At 43.8% G+C, this 17,436-nt stretch overlaps 2 protein-coding genes across 2 annotated transcripts in view; one reads left to right on the top strand and one right to left on the bottom strand.

Annotated features, from left to right (window-relative positions):
* Positions 1-11,893, bottom strand: part of mymk (myomaker, myoblast fusion factor) — a 38,165-nt gene extending 26,272 nt beyond the window's left edge. The window contains exons 1-4 of the mRNA XM_078549648.1: positions 11,826-11,893; positions 11,604-11,738; positions 11,191-11,305; positions 8,383-8,531 (exon numbers count right to left, since the gene is read on the bottom strand). Of these exons, the coding sequence (XP_078405774.1) occupies positions 8,383-8,531; positions 11,191-11,305; positions 11,604-11,738 (399 nt within the window). The 5' untranslated portion in view covers positions 11,826-11,893. The remainder of the gene's footprint in view (positions 1-8,382; positions 8,532-11,190; positions 11,306-11,603; positions 11,739-11,825) is intronic.
* A 2,839-nt stretch (positions 11,894-14,732) lies between these two features.
* The window catches only part of ttc16 (tetratricopeptide repeat domain 16), a 135,474-nt gene continuing 132,770 nt past the window's right edge, over positions 14,733-17,436 (top strand). The window contains exon 1 of the mRNA XM_078550257.1: positions 14,733-15,102. The gene's annotated coding sequence lies outside the window, so the exon portion shown is untranslated. The remainder of the gene's footprint in view (positions 15,103-17,436) is intronic.

Below are 17,436 nucleotides of genomic sequence, written 5' to 3'. Positions count from 1 at the left end.
TGTGTTGCTAATTTTAGCGATTTGTGCACTTGTATTTTTACAGTGGTCATTTACAGTGAAAGTGTGAGAGAAACAACATGGTCATTTACAGTGGGAGAGTGAGAAACAGCAGGACAATTTACTTCGAGAGAGTGTGAGAGAAATAGTGGGGTCATTTACAGCGAGAGAGTGTGAGAGAAATAGCGGGGTCATTTACAACGAGAGAGTGTGAGAAAAACAGCGTGGTCATCTAGAGTGAGAGGAGCAGCATGGTCATTCTCAGGGCGCAAGTGCGAGGAGTGGGGCCTTTAACAATGAGAGAGTGAAAGAAGAGTGTGAGACCATAAAAGAGCGCGAGAGGGAAAAGAGTGTGGAGACCAGCTGATTGGTGAGTAGGATTGGTGCGTATTTCTAGTCTTTAAAGTAAAGTAAGGTAAGGTAAGGTCTTTAGTTTGTGTTTAATCTCTCACCTTTTTTTTTCTTAAAGATAGCTTGTTAAGTATAAGATCAATACTGGTGTGTATGAAAAATAATTATAATAACGTGTAAAGTGGGGGGATACTAGAGTAATTAATTAATAAATTGAATAAAATACGATAGCAATGGCAGGGTGGGTGATGTGTTGCTGCTGCAGCATTTGGGAACTGCTGGACACCAAGGTGATCCAGAGCAAACACATCTATACCAAGTGTTTGCAGCTCAAGGAACTTTGGATCTGAGTTAAGGAGCTGGAGTCCAAGCTGCAGGCATTGCGTCATATCAAGGAGGGGGAAAGTTACTTGGACAATTTGCTCCAGGAGGCGGTGACACCCCTCAGATTAGGTAATTCACATTTGGTCTATGATCAGGGACAGGAGGGTGTGACTGCAGGTGAAGCAGGTTTGGGGACCCAGGGGGCGGTGCTCAAGGAGCCTCGGCCCCTGCAAATGTCTAACAGTTACAAGATTCTTGCAAGTTGTGTAGATGAGAGTGGGGACTGCAGGGAGGATGAGCAAACTGACCACAGCACCATAGTACAGGAGGCCATTCAAGTGGGGGGAGGAAATGGAAACATAGTAGTGGTAGGGGCCAGTATAATTAGGGTGATAGATACTGTTCTCTGTAGCCATGAGCGTGAGTCCCAAAGGCTGTGTTGCCTGCCTGGTGCCAGGGTTAAGGACATCTCCTCAGGGCTGGAGAGAAACTTGGAGTGGGAGGGGAGGGATCCTGTTGTCGTCATCCATGTTGGTACCAACGACATTGATAGGACTAGAAAGGAGGTTCTGCTGAAAGAACTTGAACTGTTAGGAGCTAAATTAAAAAGCAGAACCTCCAAGGTAACAATCTCGGGCTTGCTACCTGAGCCACGGGCAAACTGGCATAGGGTAAATAAAGTCAAGGAGTTAAATGCGTGGCTCAGAGGTTGGTGTGGGAGGAATGGGTTTCAGTTCCACCAGTACTGGGGTAGAAGGGAGCTGTTCCGGTGGGACGGGCTTCACTTGAACCATGCTGGGACCAGTGACCTAGCGAACCGAATAACTAGGGCTGTAGAGAAGGCTTTAAACTAAATAGAAGGGTGGGCGGGGAGGGCTCTGGAAATGGGATGTGTAAGCTTACAAAGCAACAGGACATGGAAGCCTTGCAAGGCAGCTATTTAGATAATGATACCCAGAGTGTGACAGGAAGGGACAGAGTGTACAAACACTAAAATAAAGCAACAAATAGGGTCAGAAGGGGAAAAAAATGGTAAAAACGAGCAAAATTAAAGGCTCTTTACTTAAATGCACGTAGTATTCGGAACAAAATAAATGAATTAACGGCACATATAGAGGTTAATGGGTATGATCTTATAGCCACTACAGAGACGTGGTTACAAGGAGTTCAAAGCTGGGAACTAAATATTCAGGGGTATGTGACTTTTCGAAAGGACAGGCAGGAGGGAAAGGGTGGCGGGTAGCTTTGTTAGTACGAGGCGGAATAGGAAGCATAGCAAGAAAGGATCTTCGATCAGAAGATGTAGAATCCATATGGGTGGAGGTGAGAAATAACAAGGGGAAGAAGACACTCGCAGGATTAGTCCATAGGCCTCCTGACAGCAGCTATGCTATAGACAGAGAATAAATCAGGAGGTAATGAGGGCAGTACATTAATCATGGGTGACTTTAATCTTCATGTAGATTGGGAAAATCAAATTGGCAGAGGTAGACACAAGCAAGAATTCACAGAGTGTATTCAAGACAATTTCTTAGAACAATGTGTTGTGAATCCAACCAGAATCAGGCTATTTTGGATCTGGTAATGTGTAATGAGGCAGGTTTAATATATAATCTGGAGAGTAAAGGATCCCCTAGGAAACAGTGACCAGAATATGGTAGAATTTAGCATGCAGTTCGAGAGTGAGAAACTTGGGTCGGAAACAACTGTGCTAAACTTAAATAAGGGTAACTACAATGGAATGAGGGCAGATAAAAGCAAATTACTATGGATGCTGGAAATCTGAAACAAAAACAGGAAATTCTGGAGAAACTCAGCAGATCTGTGGAGAGAAAAAAACAGAGTTAATGTTTCAAGTCCGTATGACTCTTCTTCAGAGCTAAAGAGAAGTAAAAATGTGATAAAACTTATACTGTTTAAGGGGGGTGCAGCAGGTGAAGCTGGATAGAAGGCCAGCGATAGGTGGAGGCAAAGGAGAGGTTGGCGAAGATGTCATGAACAAAAGGACAAAGGGGTGTTAATGGTAGTGGTGCTGGTTAAAGAGGGTGCTGATGATGGCATTAAGGTCAGAAAGCAGAATGTGGTAATAGCAGGACAGGGGCAACCACTCTGGAAAGAACAACATGAACAAGTAACAGATGGTCCTAGTGGGGGCAGGGCAGGGGGAGGGGATGGTGGTGGGAAAAAAGATCAAAAATAGGATAAAAGGTGGTGTTAAAACAATGCATAAAAATGAAAATAAATAAAAATAGAAATAAGTGGATAAAAAAAAAGAATATTGAAAAAAGGGGTGAGGATGGAGGAGAGAGTTCATGGTCTGAAGTTGGGTGAACTCAATGTTAAGTCCAGAAGGCTGTAAAGTGCCTAATTGGAAGATGAGGTGCTGTTCCTCCAGTTTGCGTTGAGCTTCACTGGAACATTGCAGCAAGCCAAGGACAGACATGTGGGCATGAGAGAAGATGGTGTGTTGAAATGGCTAGCGACAGAAAGGTCTGGGTCATGCTTGTAAATAGACCGCAGGTGTTCCACAAATTGGTCACCCAGTCTGCGTTTGGTCTCTCCAATGTAGAGGAGACCGCATTGGGAGTAACGAGTGCAGTAGACCAAATTGAAGGGTTGCAAGAGTTGCTTCACCTGGAAGGAATGTCTGGGTCCTTGGACAGTGAGGAGGGAGGAGGTAAAGGGGCAGGTGTTGCACCTTCTGCAATTGCATGGGAAGGTGCCGGTGGGCGGGGGGGGGGGGGGGGGGGGGGGGGGGGGGGGGTGAGGTGTTGTGGGTGATGGAGGAGTGGACCAGGCTGTCCCAGAGGGAACGATCCCTACGGAATGCTGTCAGGGGATGAAGGGAAGATGTGTTTGGTGGTGGCATCATGCAGGAATTTGCGGAAATATGATCCTTTGAATGCGGAGGCTGGTGGGGTGAAAAGTGAGGACAAGGAGGACCCTATCATGATTCTGGGAGGGAAAGGAAGGTGTGAGGGCAGAGACGCGGGAGATGGGTCGGATGCGGTTGAGGGCCCTGTCAACCACCGTTGGTGGGAAACTTCAATTAAGGAAGAAGAAAGACATATCAGAAGCGCTATTTTGGAAAGTGGCATTATCAGAACAGATGCGATGGAGGAGAAGCAACTGAGAGAATGGGACAGAGTCCTTACAGGAAGCAGGGTGTGAGGAGCTGTAGTCGAGGTAGCTGTGGGAGTCGGTGGTGTAGTTAAGGTTGCTGTGGGAGTCCAATGAGGGCAGAGTTGGCTGGAGTGGACTGGGAAAGCAGTTTAGCAGAAAAGACAGTTGATGAACAATGGCAGACGTTTAAGAAAATAGTTCATGACTTTCAACAAAGATATATTCCAGTGAGGAAGAAGGATTCAAGGAAGGGAATAAACCAACCATGGTTAACCAAGGAATTTAAGGACAGTGTCAAATTGAAAGAAAAAACATACAATGTGGCAAAGATTAGAGGTAAACCAGAGGATCGGGAAAGTTTAAAAACCAACAAAAGATGACCAAGAAAATAATAAAGAGTGAGAAAATAAACTTTGAGCGTAAACTAGCAAGTAATATAAAAGTGGACAGTAAGAGCTTCTTTAAATATATAAAAAGGAAGAGAGAGGCTAAAGTGAACATAGGCCCTTTGGAGAATGAGACTGGGGAAATAATAATGGGTAACCAGGAAATGGTAGACGAGTTGAATAAATACTTTGCTTCAGTCTTCACAATAGAAGTTACTAATAGCAATCCAAAAATACTAAACAATCAAGAGGCAAAGGGGAGGGGGAGGAAATAAATCAAATAACTATCACTAGAGAAAAAGTACTAAAGAAACTAATGGGGCTAAAGGCCAATAAGTCTCCTGGACCTCATGAGTTGCATCCTAGGATATTAAAGGAAGTAGCTACAGAGATAGTGGGTGCACTGGTAGTAATCTTCCAAGAATCCTTAGATTCTGGAAAAGTCCCAGAGGACTGGAGAACGGCCAATGTAACACCCTTATTCAAAAAGGGAGGGAGACAAAAAACAGGTAACTATAGGTCAGTTACCCTAACATCTGCAATTGGGAAAATGTTGGAGTCTATTATAAAGGATGTGATAGCACAGCATTTAGAAATACATAATCTAATCAAGCAGAGTCAGCATGGCTTCATGTAGGGGAAATCATGCCTGACAAATTTATTAGGATTCTTTGAGGAGGTAAGAAGCAGGATAGATAAAGGGGAACCAGCAGACGTAATATATTTGGATTTCCAAAAGGCGTTCGATAAGGTATGGCACATGAGGCTACTTAATAAGATAAGAGCCCGTGGTTGTGGGGGTAGTATATTAGCATGGAGAGGATTGGCTAACTAATAGAAGATGGAGAGTTGGGATAAGTGGGGCATGTTCGGGATGGCAACCTGTAACTAGTGGAGTGCCACAGGGATCAGTACTGGGGCCTCAATTATTTACTATATATTAATGACTCAGATGAGGGAAGTGAATACTATCGCCAAGTTTGTTGATGACACAAAAATAGGTGGGAAGACAAGTGGTGAGGGTGACACAAGGAGTCTACAGAGGGATATAGACAGGTTAAGTGAGTGGGCAAAAACTTAGCAGATGGAATATAATGTGGGAAAATGTGAGGTTATGCACTTTAGCAGGAAGAATAGAGGAGCTTAATATTACTTAAATGGAGAAAGCCTGCAGAAGGCAGTAGCACAGAGGGATTTGGGAGTCATTGTGCATGAATCACAAAAAGCTAACATACACGTTCAACAGGTAATAGGGAAGGCAAATGGAATGTTGACCTTTATTTCAAAGGGGATGGGGTATAAAAATAGGGAAGTCTTGCTAAAACTGTACAAGGCACTAGTTAGACCACACCTAGAATACTGTGAACAGTTTTGGTCCCCTTGTCTAAAGAAAGATATACTGGCATTGGAGGCAGTCCAGACAAGGTTCACTAGGTTGATCCTGGGTATGGAGGGATTTTCTTATGAGGACAGGTTGAGCAGGTTGGGCCTGTACTCATTGGGGTTTAGAAGAATGAGAGGTGACCTTATTGAAACATATAAAATTCTTAGGGGGCTTGACACGGTAGATGCTGAGATGTTGTTTCCCCTTGTGGAAAGGTCTAGGACCAGAGGGCATAATCTCAGAGTAAGGCGGCGCCCATTTAAAACAGAGATGAGGAGGAATTTCTTCTCTCAGAGGGTAGTGAATCTATGGAATTCTTTGTCACAGCGGGCTGTTGAAGCTGGGTCATTAAGTATATTCAAGGCTGAATAAACTTAATCAGTAAGGGAATCAAGGGTTATGGGGAAAAGGCAGGAAAATGGAGTTGAGGATTATCAGATCAGCCATGATCTCATTGAATGGTGAAGAAGACTCGATGGGCCAAATGGCCTACTTCTGCTCCTATGTCTAATGGTCTTACAGTACTCCCAGACCCCTCTGCCCCTTTACCCCATTCAGACAGTTATTTTCAGAGTAATATATGATCGCCTTATTTTTCTAACCAAAATGTAGTACCTCGCATATATCCATGAAATGAAATTCATTTATCAGTTGCTTCCATTTACAAATAATCATTTGCAAATGCCACCAGTGTGGCAGCAATTACCCAATCAAAGATGAGCATGCAGTATTGTAAAGAGACACCGCTCTCCCCCAGAGTTGTGCCTCTCCTTAACCCTATCCTGTTAGAAGCTGCTGCCGCCAAGCATTAGAAAAGTCAACACACCACCAAGAGGAAGTTTTTTCTCTGCAAAGTTCCTTCATATAGTCTGTTCCTGATTTGTAGTAACTTGTCCAAGGAGTCTCTAAGCCAGGCTTGCCCAACCCATGGCCTGCAGGCTGGATGTGGCCTGCAAAGCCTTTCTTCAAAATGCTGGTAACATGGGTGAGTGAAGTTGACGATTTTGCAAGAAGGCTGCTCCTCCAATCACAGACTGTGTCTCTCTCACTAGTGAGCCTATCAGCAACAAATGTGGGGGAGAAAGAATCTCTGATTGATGAGCCGAATGGCCTTCTTCTGTTCCTACGACTTATAGTCTTATGATTGGTGGAGCAGCAAACACCAGCGGCAGTGAGCTTGCTGGGGGAAAAGAGGTTTTCAGGGGAGAGAGCGTGCGAGGGAGCATGGTTGAATGTTTGTATCTGAGATAGATTGTGTGTGTGTGCATGTGTGAGAGGGAGATTGTGTGTGTGAGGCGGAGACTCTGTGAGTGCATGTGTGTGAGAGGGTGAGAGTGAGTGAGAGTGCGTGAGTGCATGTGTGTGAGAAGGTGAGTGTGTGTGTGAGAGGGTGAGTGTGTGTGTGAGAGGGTGAGTGTGTGTATGTGAGAAGACGTGTGTGTATGTGTTTGTGTGAGAGGAAGAGTGTGTTTCTGTGTGTGTGTGTGTGTGTGTGTGTGTGTGCATGTGTGTCTGTGAGAGGGTGAGCGTGTGTCTGCATTACTCTTAATCTCAGGTTTCTCACCCACCCTCACCCCCACACACCAACATATACTCACACCCACTCACACAGTGGGTAAGGGTGAGTAAATGAGCATCCTGAGACTGGGCGTGAGCCGGACACACACACTCTGACCCTCTCACACTCTTATGGTCATTTTTATTAATTCCTATTTCTTATCTTAACAATTTATTGCTTTGACATTACTTTATTTCTACTCAGCAAGTTGTTTCTTTTTTCCAACCCTCAAAGATTTTTTGAAATTCAGTTTAAGGTTGTGCCAAACCTTGTCTTTCTGAAATTTGCTCATCGGCCACTTAAGTGATTAAAAAAGTGAAAATGTGGCCCCTAAAGCGAAAAGGTTGGACAAGCCTGCTCTAAGCACAGACAGCACTTAAAATAGAGAGAGGGAGGGTCATAGCAGCATTAGCAGAGATTCAAGCAACTTTAAATTCATTAAGTTGTAAGGAGAGTTGCAATCCCTTTCATTAAGTGGGCATAGAGTCATTATCCCATAGAAGTAGGCCATTCAGCCTATGGAGTCCATTTTAGCTCTTTGTAGAATCTAGTCAGTCCCATTCCCCCACTCTATCCCAGTAGCAATGCAATTTATTTCCCTCAATTGCCCATCCAACTTTCTTTTGAAATATGCATATATTTATCATATTTATAAGTAGCAAAATCTTCAGAAGCAACCAAATTTTCCACAGTGGGCAGCCTGAAAGCTAAATGATCAAAAGACTGGGTTAATAGATACTTATTTTTATGCTGCTTCTAGGCTGTTTATAAAGGGGGAGACGGTGGTGTATTGATTATGTCACTGGACTTGTAATCTAGAGGTCCAGGCTAATGTTCTGTTGGAATTTGAATTCAATTAATAAATCTGGAATATAAAACTAGTCATCAGTGATACTGACCATGACAACTATTACTGATTGTCATAAAAACCCATCTGGTTCACTGATGTCCTTCAGGGGAGGGAATCTGCCATCCCTACCCAGTCTGGCCTACATTCAACTCCAGACCCACAGCAATGTGATTGACTCTTAACTGCCCTCTGAAGTGGACAGGCAAGCCGGGCAATTCGGGATGGGCAACAAATGCCGGTCTTGCCAGGGACGTCTATATCCCATGAATGAATAAAGGGATAAAACAGGTGAAATACAAAAATAGGAGAGAAACCAGGACAGATGAATAGCCAGAAAGACCTGTAAATAATGAATAGTAATAGTGACATAACAGTAGGGCATGTGTAAATGCTTTAGTACTCTACGTACAAATTTGACGGTTATTATGAAGACAGCAGTTCCAATTGGTCCGGAGAAAACGCCATAGCCCCATCGATCTTGATAGATCCGCACACTCAGAGTCAGCACTCCAAATATAACCAAAGTAGATCTTTTTGGTTCCTCAAATTCTGCTAATGCTAAATAACAAATAAGAAAAACATGCATTTATAAAGTTACTTATTATTTCATACAAATTAGGAAAATTTCTAGGAAAGTGCTGTAGCTATTTTAATCAGAGGAATATCCTTGAAGCAGCAATCAGATCAACAACTCACACGTTAGACAATCCACTTGCTTTTCTTAGTAACTCACTCCCAGCCTTCTATTCTTTGAGAAATAACCGTTGAACTTTTTAAGATTATAACTCCATATATGCTGGTACTAGCGATGAAGAATCCAAATCAGAAATTTAATATGCACAAAAGTATTTCTCAAAAAAGTGACACGCCATCGAAGCTTTACGTCTTGTACCCATCAGGGCAGATTCGCAACATATGAACATATAAATTAGGAGCAGGAGTAGGCCACTCGGCCCCTCGAGCCTGCTCCACCATTCAATAAGATTATGGCTGATCTGATTGTAATCTCAACTCCACATTCCCACCTACCCCCAATAACCTTTCACCCCCTTGCTTGTCAAGAATCTATCTTGCTATGCCTTAGAAATAATCAAAGGCTCTGCTTCCACCACCTTTTCAGGAAGAGTGTTCCAAAATCTCACGACCCTCGAGAGAAAAAATTTCACCTCACCTCTGTCTTAAATGGGCGACCCCTTGCAAGAATACTAATTGTAAAGGGAACAACAATTTATACTACACAGACTCTCTTCAGGAAACATTCACGTCATCTACACTCAGACTCTCTTCAGGGAACATTCACCTCATTTATTCTGTTTTGGAACAGAGAGAGATTAATTTAAACAACCCTGATTTCTCTGCTCACTCCGTCTGTAAACAGAAAGGTGTTTTTGAATTATGATTTCCCCTTTTCTAAGTAGTGGTGTATTTTCCCCAACCCTTCAGTTTTGGAGTTATCCAATCCTCTATTGATAACCCCACAGCAAACTCGAGATAAGGTAAAATAAGGGGGAAGGGGTTTCGCAGAGTTGCCCCTTTTTGCATTCAGACAATAAAAGAGGGATAAGGAAAGAAAGGGGTTTAGGGCAAAGACCACAATAAAAGATAAGAATTTTTTCATGTGAGTCCAGAAGTGGTATCTTTTAATGGCTTTGGCTGGCAGAATTCCTGGCCTTGGTCCTAGGTTGCAGGTTGAGTCCATTGCAGATGTGACGAATTCTTGTATCCTGGGTATTAGTTCACTCTGTAGGCAAAATACAGGTTTCTTTCTGGAGATCAGGCTCTGAGAGAGATGAAGGTCAAAGGCAGGCTGCTCGCCTGTAGTCCAGTTTTCCCTTCTGAGATTAAACCGCAACTAAAGATAAAATTCAAAAGCTGTCTAATTAAAGGATTTCAAACAGCCCCAGTCTTGGTCATGTGACAGGGTGGTTTCGGGTTGAGCTATTAAGCTAGCGAGGCACCCTTGTTAAAATCAATTGTGTTTTGAGCAGGTAACTGAAGAACCATTAGCACAACGTTGAATATGACGAGTCCCAAACAACTCGGCCTATGTCCAGAGCTGGCTGGTACAGACGTATCGCCTACGAATCCTTTGTGTTGGCTTGGCTGGAGTGTTTATACGTTGCAATGTGTTAGCCTTTGTTCATGTTTGATCTGCTCAGAAGCTTCCAGAACTACCATCATGTGGTCAGCTGAGGCCATTTTATCAGTCCAGCATTTATCCATTTTGAAAAACAGAAAAAATGATTTTATAAAGTAGCCAGGTGTCTGACATAGAGGTATATAGAGATATTTTCCTTCCTGGCTTCTGGCCGGGACAACACTCAGGTACTCTTCTATATCCCGGGTGTCCGGGACCAGATTCTTAGGGTTGGGAGGGAAGGTGAGGCTCCGGGGGAGTGGTGGGTGGGTGGATGCTGTGCAGGTGTTGGGGATAGGTGGGGCTGTTGGAGAGGCCAGAGGGGAGGAAGCATCCGTAGGAGCGAGACCTTTTAGGGAGGTACCCAATGTTGAAAGGGGGCCACTGATGGGGATGCTCCCACCCCTACTTCCTGCTTGACCCAGGGTCACTTTTCGGGATCCCCCATGAACTCCTCTGGCCAGCCTAAAATTGAGGCTGGGCGGGAAACGGCCCTTAAGTGGTCATTAGTTTGTCACCTAAGGGCCGCAACTGGGGCAAGGTGAGCAGGCCAGCCTAGGCCTTGCTCGTTCCACTGTAGGATTGTGGAGTGGTGGGGGCGGTTGGTAGCCCGGTGTGTAGGTAATCCGAGAAATTTTACAGGCTTCCCCCACTGCAAACTCACCAGCAGGGTCATGTAAAATTCTGTTCTCCGACTCTATTCAGGGAACATTTAACATTAACCACATCTACACTCAGACTCTCTTCAGGGAACATTCACCTCATCTACACACAGACTGTCTTCAGAAACATTTACCACATCGACACCTGACTCTCTTCAGGGAACATTCCTTACATCTGTGCACAGATATATATTTCTCACAATGCTGTGTTAGGATTTACTTATTTCAGTGCTTGTTCAATATTGAGCTACAGGGAATAACACAAACTAGTCTTGGTACTGGCTACCCAATGGAAACAGTTCTATGATTCATTCTGTTGTTCTGCTGGGGCCCTGTTGCAATTAATAGGACATGGGGGCCATTTTCATCATTTGAGCTCCTATAGGAAAAAAGCTGTTCAGGTTAAACGGTTTTTTACCTATTAAAGTGACCCACATGGACAGAGCAGTGCCATAAACACTGAAATACTGCAGAATATCATGGCGCATGATACATAAAACCGTCAGGCCAGGTCCTTCACAAGCATGAAAAAACTGGAAGAGAAGGAAACAAAGTTTTAGCACATTACACATGTTAAATAAATGGGAAGCAGCTAAAACTTCTCAGGGGAGAATCAATCATTTTCACAAAATGAAATGAGGTTTTTGGAAGAACCAGTGCATGTATAGTGAGTGTTTGCTTGGTCTCACCATCACTCTTTGATTTGGTGCCGGGTAGCAGGAGTGGGATAACCCACTGATGCCACACGGCTTATTTTGACAGCTGGCCTTCAGGACTTCACTGTACGATAGCTCAATTGGTAAATATAGATTGTCAAAAATATCCTCTCACCGCTATGAAAAACATTGTGAAGAAGTAAACCATAGCTTCCATGTGGAATCTCCGCTTGGCTGCGACGGTGATGGTAGGGAGGAATATCAGGCTGCTGAGGGTTGGAAGGAGAAGTTTGGCAATCGCAGCTCCCATCTAAACATCACGAAAGAAAACAGTTAAAAACAAGTATACATCAGGAAATGGACTCAGACTCTTGAGCTGAAAGAGGTTGAAACGTACTGTATCCTGTTGGTTGTTGAATGTTGTAAAACAGCTGCTGAGAGGACTTTAAAGTTTAAAAGTCCAACACCCAGCCCTTTCCAACACGTCACTGGAGTCCAACAGCTGCGGCTTTTCCATGCCTATTGGGAAAAGGGCCCGAGAATGAGTGGCTCATCTATACTAAACATCAAAACATTTGCTGTTGTATCTAATCCTGCTGAGCAACTGCTACATCCCTGTGATAATTTGGCTTCTAATGTCACAGACTTTAATCATAGAGTGATGCAGCACAGGAGGCCATTTGGCCCATCGTATATGTGATAGTTCTTTGGTAGGGTAATCCAATTAATCCAGCTCCCCCTGCTCTTTTCCCAATACCTTGCTGTTTTTTCCCCATTCATGCACTTATCCAGTTTCCTTTTCAAAGTTATCATTGAATCTGCTTCCACTGCCCTTTCAGATCACAAAAATTCATGTAAAAAATTTCTCCTCATTTCCTTTTGGCTCTTTCGCCAATAAATCCACAGTAATTGCTTGACTTTTCATGTTAAAGATCTTTGCGCTCCTTTCAGTTGATGAACCTTTTGGACTAGAACAGTGAGAATGTGAACTCGCTACAACAAGAAGTAGTTGAGATGAATAGTTCAGATGCATTTAACATAGGGTAGGTAAATACACAAGGGAGAAAGGAATTAAAGGTTATGCTGATGAGGTGGGAGGAGGCTAGAGTGGAGTATGAGCACAAGCATGGACCAGTTGGGCTGAATGGCTTTGTGTGTTATAATACCTTGTAATATTCACACTCTGCATCTCTACTGCCCCTCTCCCAGTGTTTGGCATCCTTAGTGCCCCTCTCCCAGTGGCTGGTACTCATACGGCCCCAACTGCTCCTCTGCCAGCAGTTGGCTCCCCTATTGCTCCTCTCACAGTGACTGAAACTCTTAGCACCCTTGCTACCCCTCTCATGGTGGTTGAAACTCCTACTTCTCCTCTCCCAGTGACTGGCATCCTTAGTGCCCCTCTTGCCTCAACCTCCCTTTCCCTTGAACATGTTTCAAATATCACCAGTCATCCACTTGCTACATCACGGCAGGAAACCCCTGCTGGAAGACGCTGTCACAGTACTCACCCAAAATAGCCAACAAGCATGAAACTGGGATTAGGCTCGAAGGGGCATATGGCCTACTCGTGCTGATTTATGATAACTCTGTGCTACCCTAACTAGGCTGCTAGAAACAGAAGAAACCCAAGATCTGATCTCAAAGCCTGGTATCATGTTACATTAGAGAAAGAGACAAGTATTTTATGTAGAAAAAATAGAATGAAATGTACAAATCTCTGACGTTCCAGTCAGTGTTGTACACTCAGAGTAGTATTAAGATCATATAAATCTTTTTGTTCTTTGTGAAATTTTTCCAACCAGGGTAAAAGGATATTTGGAATAAACCACCACTAACTTGTGACAAGGTTATTTGTGGTTTTATTTATGTAAAGATATACTAGCTCTAAAGCAACTTCCTGTAAAAAGATAGCTTCTTGCATAAGCTGTGATCACATTTTCTATCTAGCTGTAGTAAATACTGCAATAAATTTCTAACAAGCACCTGCCTCTGACAGCAGCTGGTCACAGTTTTTGGAGTTCAAATCCAATTATTATTCTCAAAAATAAGAACCAAAGTAACTCCAAAAACACTAAATCCAATTTCAAACCACCATTATATCAACCCCTCCAATACAAACCCTTTCATACCAATCTCTCCAATGTCACCCCCTCTAGTACCAACTCTTCCGACATTAACCGTTTCATAACAACCCCTACAATCTTAACCCATTCACACCAACCCTTCCAAAACCAACCCTTTCAATACTATTCTTGCGTAGTTACAAGACAGGAATATATGCATGCTAAGCAGCAGAGGTAGCATGCAGGGACAAAGTCAAATGATCCCACAACCAACAGGTCAGGTCAAAGCTCTGCAGTCCTACAACATCCAGTCATGAATGTGGTTGCAATTAAACTAATGGAAGGAGGCAGCTCCACGCACACCCCCACATTCAGAGATTGCAGAGCCCAATACTTGAAAGATAAAGGGCAAGGCTGAAGTGTTCGCAATTATTTTCAACCAGAAATGCTAAGTGGGTGATTCATTTTGACCTCCTTTTGAGGTTCCAACCATCATAGATGCTTTACAGGGCATGAGGCAGAGGGCCGGAGGCCAAGGTTCAGAGACAGAGAACCAGAGATTGAGAGTTAAAGACAGAGGGGTAGAGGCCAGAGGTCAGAGACAGAGAGCCAGCAATGAGGGTTGAAGGCCGAGGGCTGAAGGCAGAGGGTCAAAGACAGAGGGTTAGAGGCTGAGGGCTGGAGGTCAAGGGTCAGAAACAGAAGGTCCAAGATAGAGAGTTGGAAAGAGGGTCCGAAGACAGAGGAGTGCAAATAGAGGGTCAAAGACGGAGGAGTGGAATTAAAGTTGTTAGAGAGATGGCCGGAGACAGAAGAGTGGGATTGGGATAAGATGGTCGAAGACAGGGTCAACGGCGGAGACCGGAGATTGGCCGCTAACGGCTGAATTGGACCCAGGCGATTCCCAGCTGCATCAGCGGCAACATTTCCAAAATTCCCAAATAGGTCGCCAATGATAGCTAGGTCAAATTCCAGGAGCTCTCTGCCTAACAACTGGTGGCACCGGTGGGGCTCCGCTGGACACTGAACCCCAGGAGCGGGAAGTTGGCACCGACAGCAGGCGACCGTTATTTTAGGCGGTTAATTTTAAGCCGCAGTCACGTGGCGGCCACAGCGGGCGTCGAAGTGCGCAGGCGCAGGGGGTGTTCGGTGTCGCGGATGCATGCGCATGAGCCTTTGGCGCAGCGGCGCAGCCGCAGAGAAGGCGGAGCTGGAATGGCGCAAGCTCAGTGCGGCTGGAGGCGGGGCGGGAGCCGCAGGCGGTGGGAAGGCGGCGGCGGTGTCACGTATAAAAAGCTTGTTAAATAAATGCTGAAAGTCATTCGAAGAGCAGTGAGCGAGAGAGAATTGGGGCCTCTTGCACCAGGCTTCGCCTGAACGTTGCTGCTGAACCGTGAGGAAAGCGGGTGCTTCGTAGTCTGGGGCAATCGGATCGGGCACTGGCAGCGCGGGAGGGGCAGTCGGGCACTGGCAGCGCGGGAGGGGTAGTCGGGCACTGGCAGCGCGGGAGGGACAGTCGGGCACTGGCAGCGCCTGGTTTGCATTGGTTATTTCACGCTTGTTTTGAGTGGTCATCGTTGATTCGGACATCAGCCCAGAAGCCGAGTGAAGGTAAATGTTGAATTGACTGACCGCTGCTCTCTGACCTGTCTGTAAATTATGAACCGGCTGTGTTATCTCCAGCAGTGACTCCTTTCCTAATTTGTTTTGACAGCCCGTGTTAAGCTTAGACTTCACAAAATCGGCCAAGTTCATTTGGAGATATCTGAAGAATGTCAGGATTTCTATAAACGTATTAATGCATTTGTGCAGGCAAGATACACACTTCTGTCTTTTGTGTTAGGGCATTTAAAAAAAAAGATTGTGCGTTTAGGATTAGCAGCAAAATAGCCCAGAAACATGATTCCCAATCACGAAATTACACTTCATGCTTTTTATGTATTCTGGACCCCTCCAAGTATTAATGTTTTTATTAAGAAAAGGCATTTATCCATTAGTTACAGAACTCAACACCCCTTTGGCCCCGTTTGTAAAATAAATATATATTCCTTGTGTATTTTTGGATGGTAGTATTTGATTTAACTCGTGAAATGCTTTCATCCTTGGATTTTATTCCTAGAATGTCTGAATTTAATCAATACCAAATGGTCCTGTAGCGTTTAGTCATCTGCCAATAAGGTTCAGTTGAGTGCCAGCAAGGTGAAAATCTACATGGCATAGTAATGTTTTTTAAAGATTTATGGATTAATGCATTAGTGCAGAGAGAGTGTAGTAAAATCTGTTGGGTTAACAAATCAGAATGAAGTGGTATAGCAAATTATATTGCATTAAGGAAAGCATCAAACTGAAGGAAAAAGCATACAACCCCACAAAGATGAATGGCAGGACAGATGATTGGACAGAATATAAAGAACGGCAGAGAATGACTAAAAGGTTAATCAGGAGAAAGAAATTAGAGTATGGGAGGAAGCTAGCTAGAAATGTAAAATTGGATAGCAAGAGTTTCTACAGGTTTTTAAAAAAGAGTAAGTAAAGTGAATGTTGGTCCTCTAGAAATTGACAGTGGGGAGTTAATAGATAATAAGGAAATGGTGGAAGAAATGAACGAATATTTTGCTTCTGTGTTCACTATAGAGGATACAAAATACATTCCAGTAATAGCTGCAAATCGGGAGGTGAACGGGAGAAAGGAATTTGGTGAAATTGAAATCATTAGGGAAATGGTACTGAGCAAATTAATGGAGTTGCAGGCTGGCAAGTCTCTGGGTCCCGACGGACTACACCCTAGGGCCTTAAAAGAGGTGGCTAATGAGGTAGTCAACGTGCTCGTGTTAATTTTCCAAAATTCGCTAGATTCTGGAAAGGTTCCATCAGACTGAAGAGTAGCAATTATAACCCCTGTATTCAAGAAGGGAGGGAGCTTGACGTCTGTCATGGGGAAGTTATTAGAATCTATCATTGAGGAGGTTATAGATGGATGCTTGGAAGAGTTTAAGGCAATAGGGAAGAGTTAACATGGTTTTGTGAAAGAAAAATCATGTTTAACCAATTTATTGGAGTTATTTGAAGGAGTAACATGCGCAGTGGATAAAGTATGTAGACAGACTGTACTTGGATTTCCCGAAGGCATTTGATAAGGTGCCACACCAAAGATTAGTACAGAAAATAAAAGCGCATGGTGTAGTGGGTAATATATTAGCATGGATGAGGGGACTGTTGTGTATGCTATAATGAGAAAGTAAAACTAATCTGCTGCAAGCAATATCCAATCAGTTTATTTCTGTTGCCAGAAATAGATTGGGACTTCACAAAAGAATTCATCAATAAAAGGAATAGTTCTGTTGTTAGTTGATTTAAGAAGCTTTCTTGACCAATCTTTGGTCAGTGCCATTTGCAGTCCATTTTAGTCTTTCAAAGAATGTGGGAATCACTGGCAAAACTAGCATTTATTGTCTATCCCTAATTGCCCTTGAGCAGGTGGTAATGAGCTGTCTTCTTGAACATAAGTGGCTTAGTGAGCCATTTCAGAGGACAGTGAGGCGTCAACCGCATTGTTGTGGGACTGGAATCACATGTGGTCAGCTGAGGAAAGGATGGCAGACTTCCTTCCCCCAAACAGCATGAGTGAACTGAATGGTTTTTACAATAGTTACATGGTCACCATTACTTAAAATAGTTTCTTGTTCCAGATTTATTTAATTAGCCAAATTTAAATTTCCCTGTTGCTGTGGTATGATTTGAACTCATGTCTACCATATCATAAGACCAGGCCACTGGATAGCTTATTCTGTAACATAAACACCATGCTCCTGTTCCTGGTACTTACAAGCATGTCCACAACTATCACAGTGGCCAGGATTTAATGTTGATGATGATTTCTTGCTCACTGGTTCCCCAACTGGTGGGAACCCTCTGATGCTTCTGTGGGGGAAGCCCCTCCAAATT

The sequence above is a fragment of the Cetorhinus maximus genome, chromosome 10, assembly GCF_964194155.1.
Source record: "Cetorhinus maximus chromosome 10, sCetMax3.hap1.1, whole genome shotgun sequence".
Classification (NCBI taxonomy): domain Eukaryota; kingdom Metazoa; phylum Chordata; class Chondrichthyes; order Lamniformes; family Cetorhinidae; genus Cetorhinus; species Cetorhinus maximus.
This window is presented reverse-complemented; position numbering and strand designations above follow the sequence as displayed.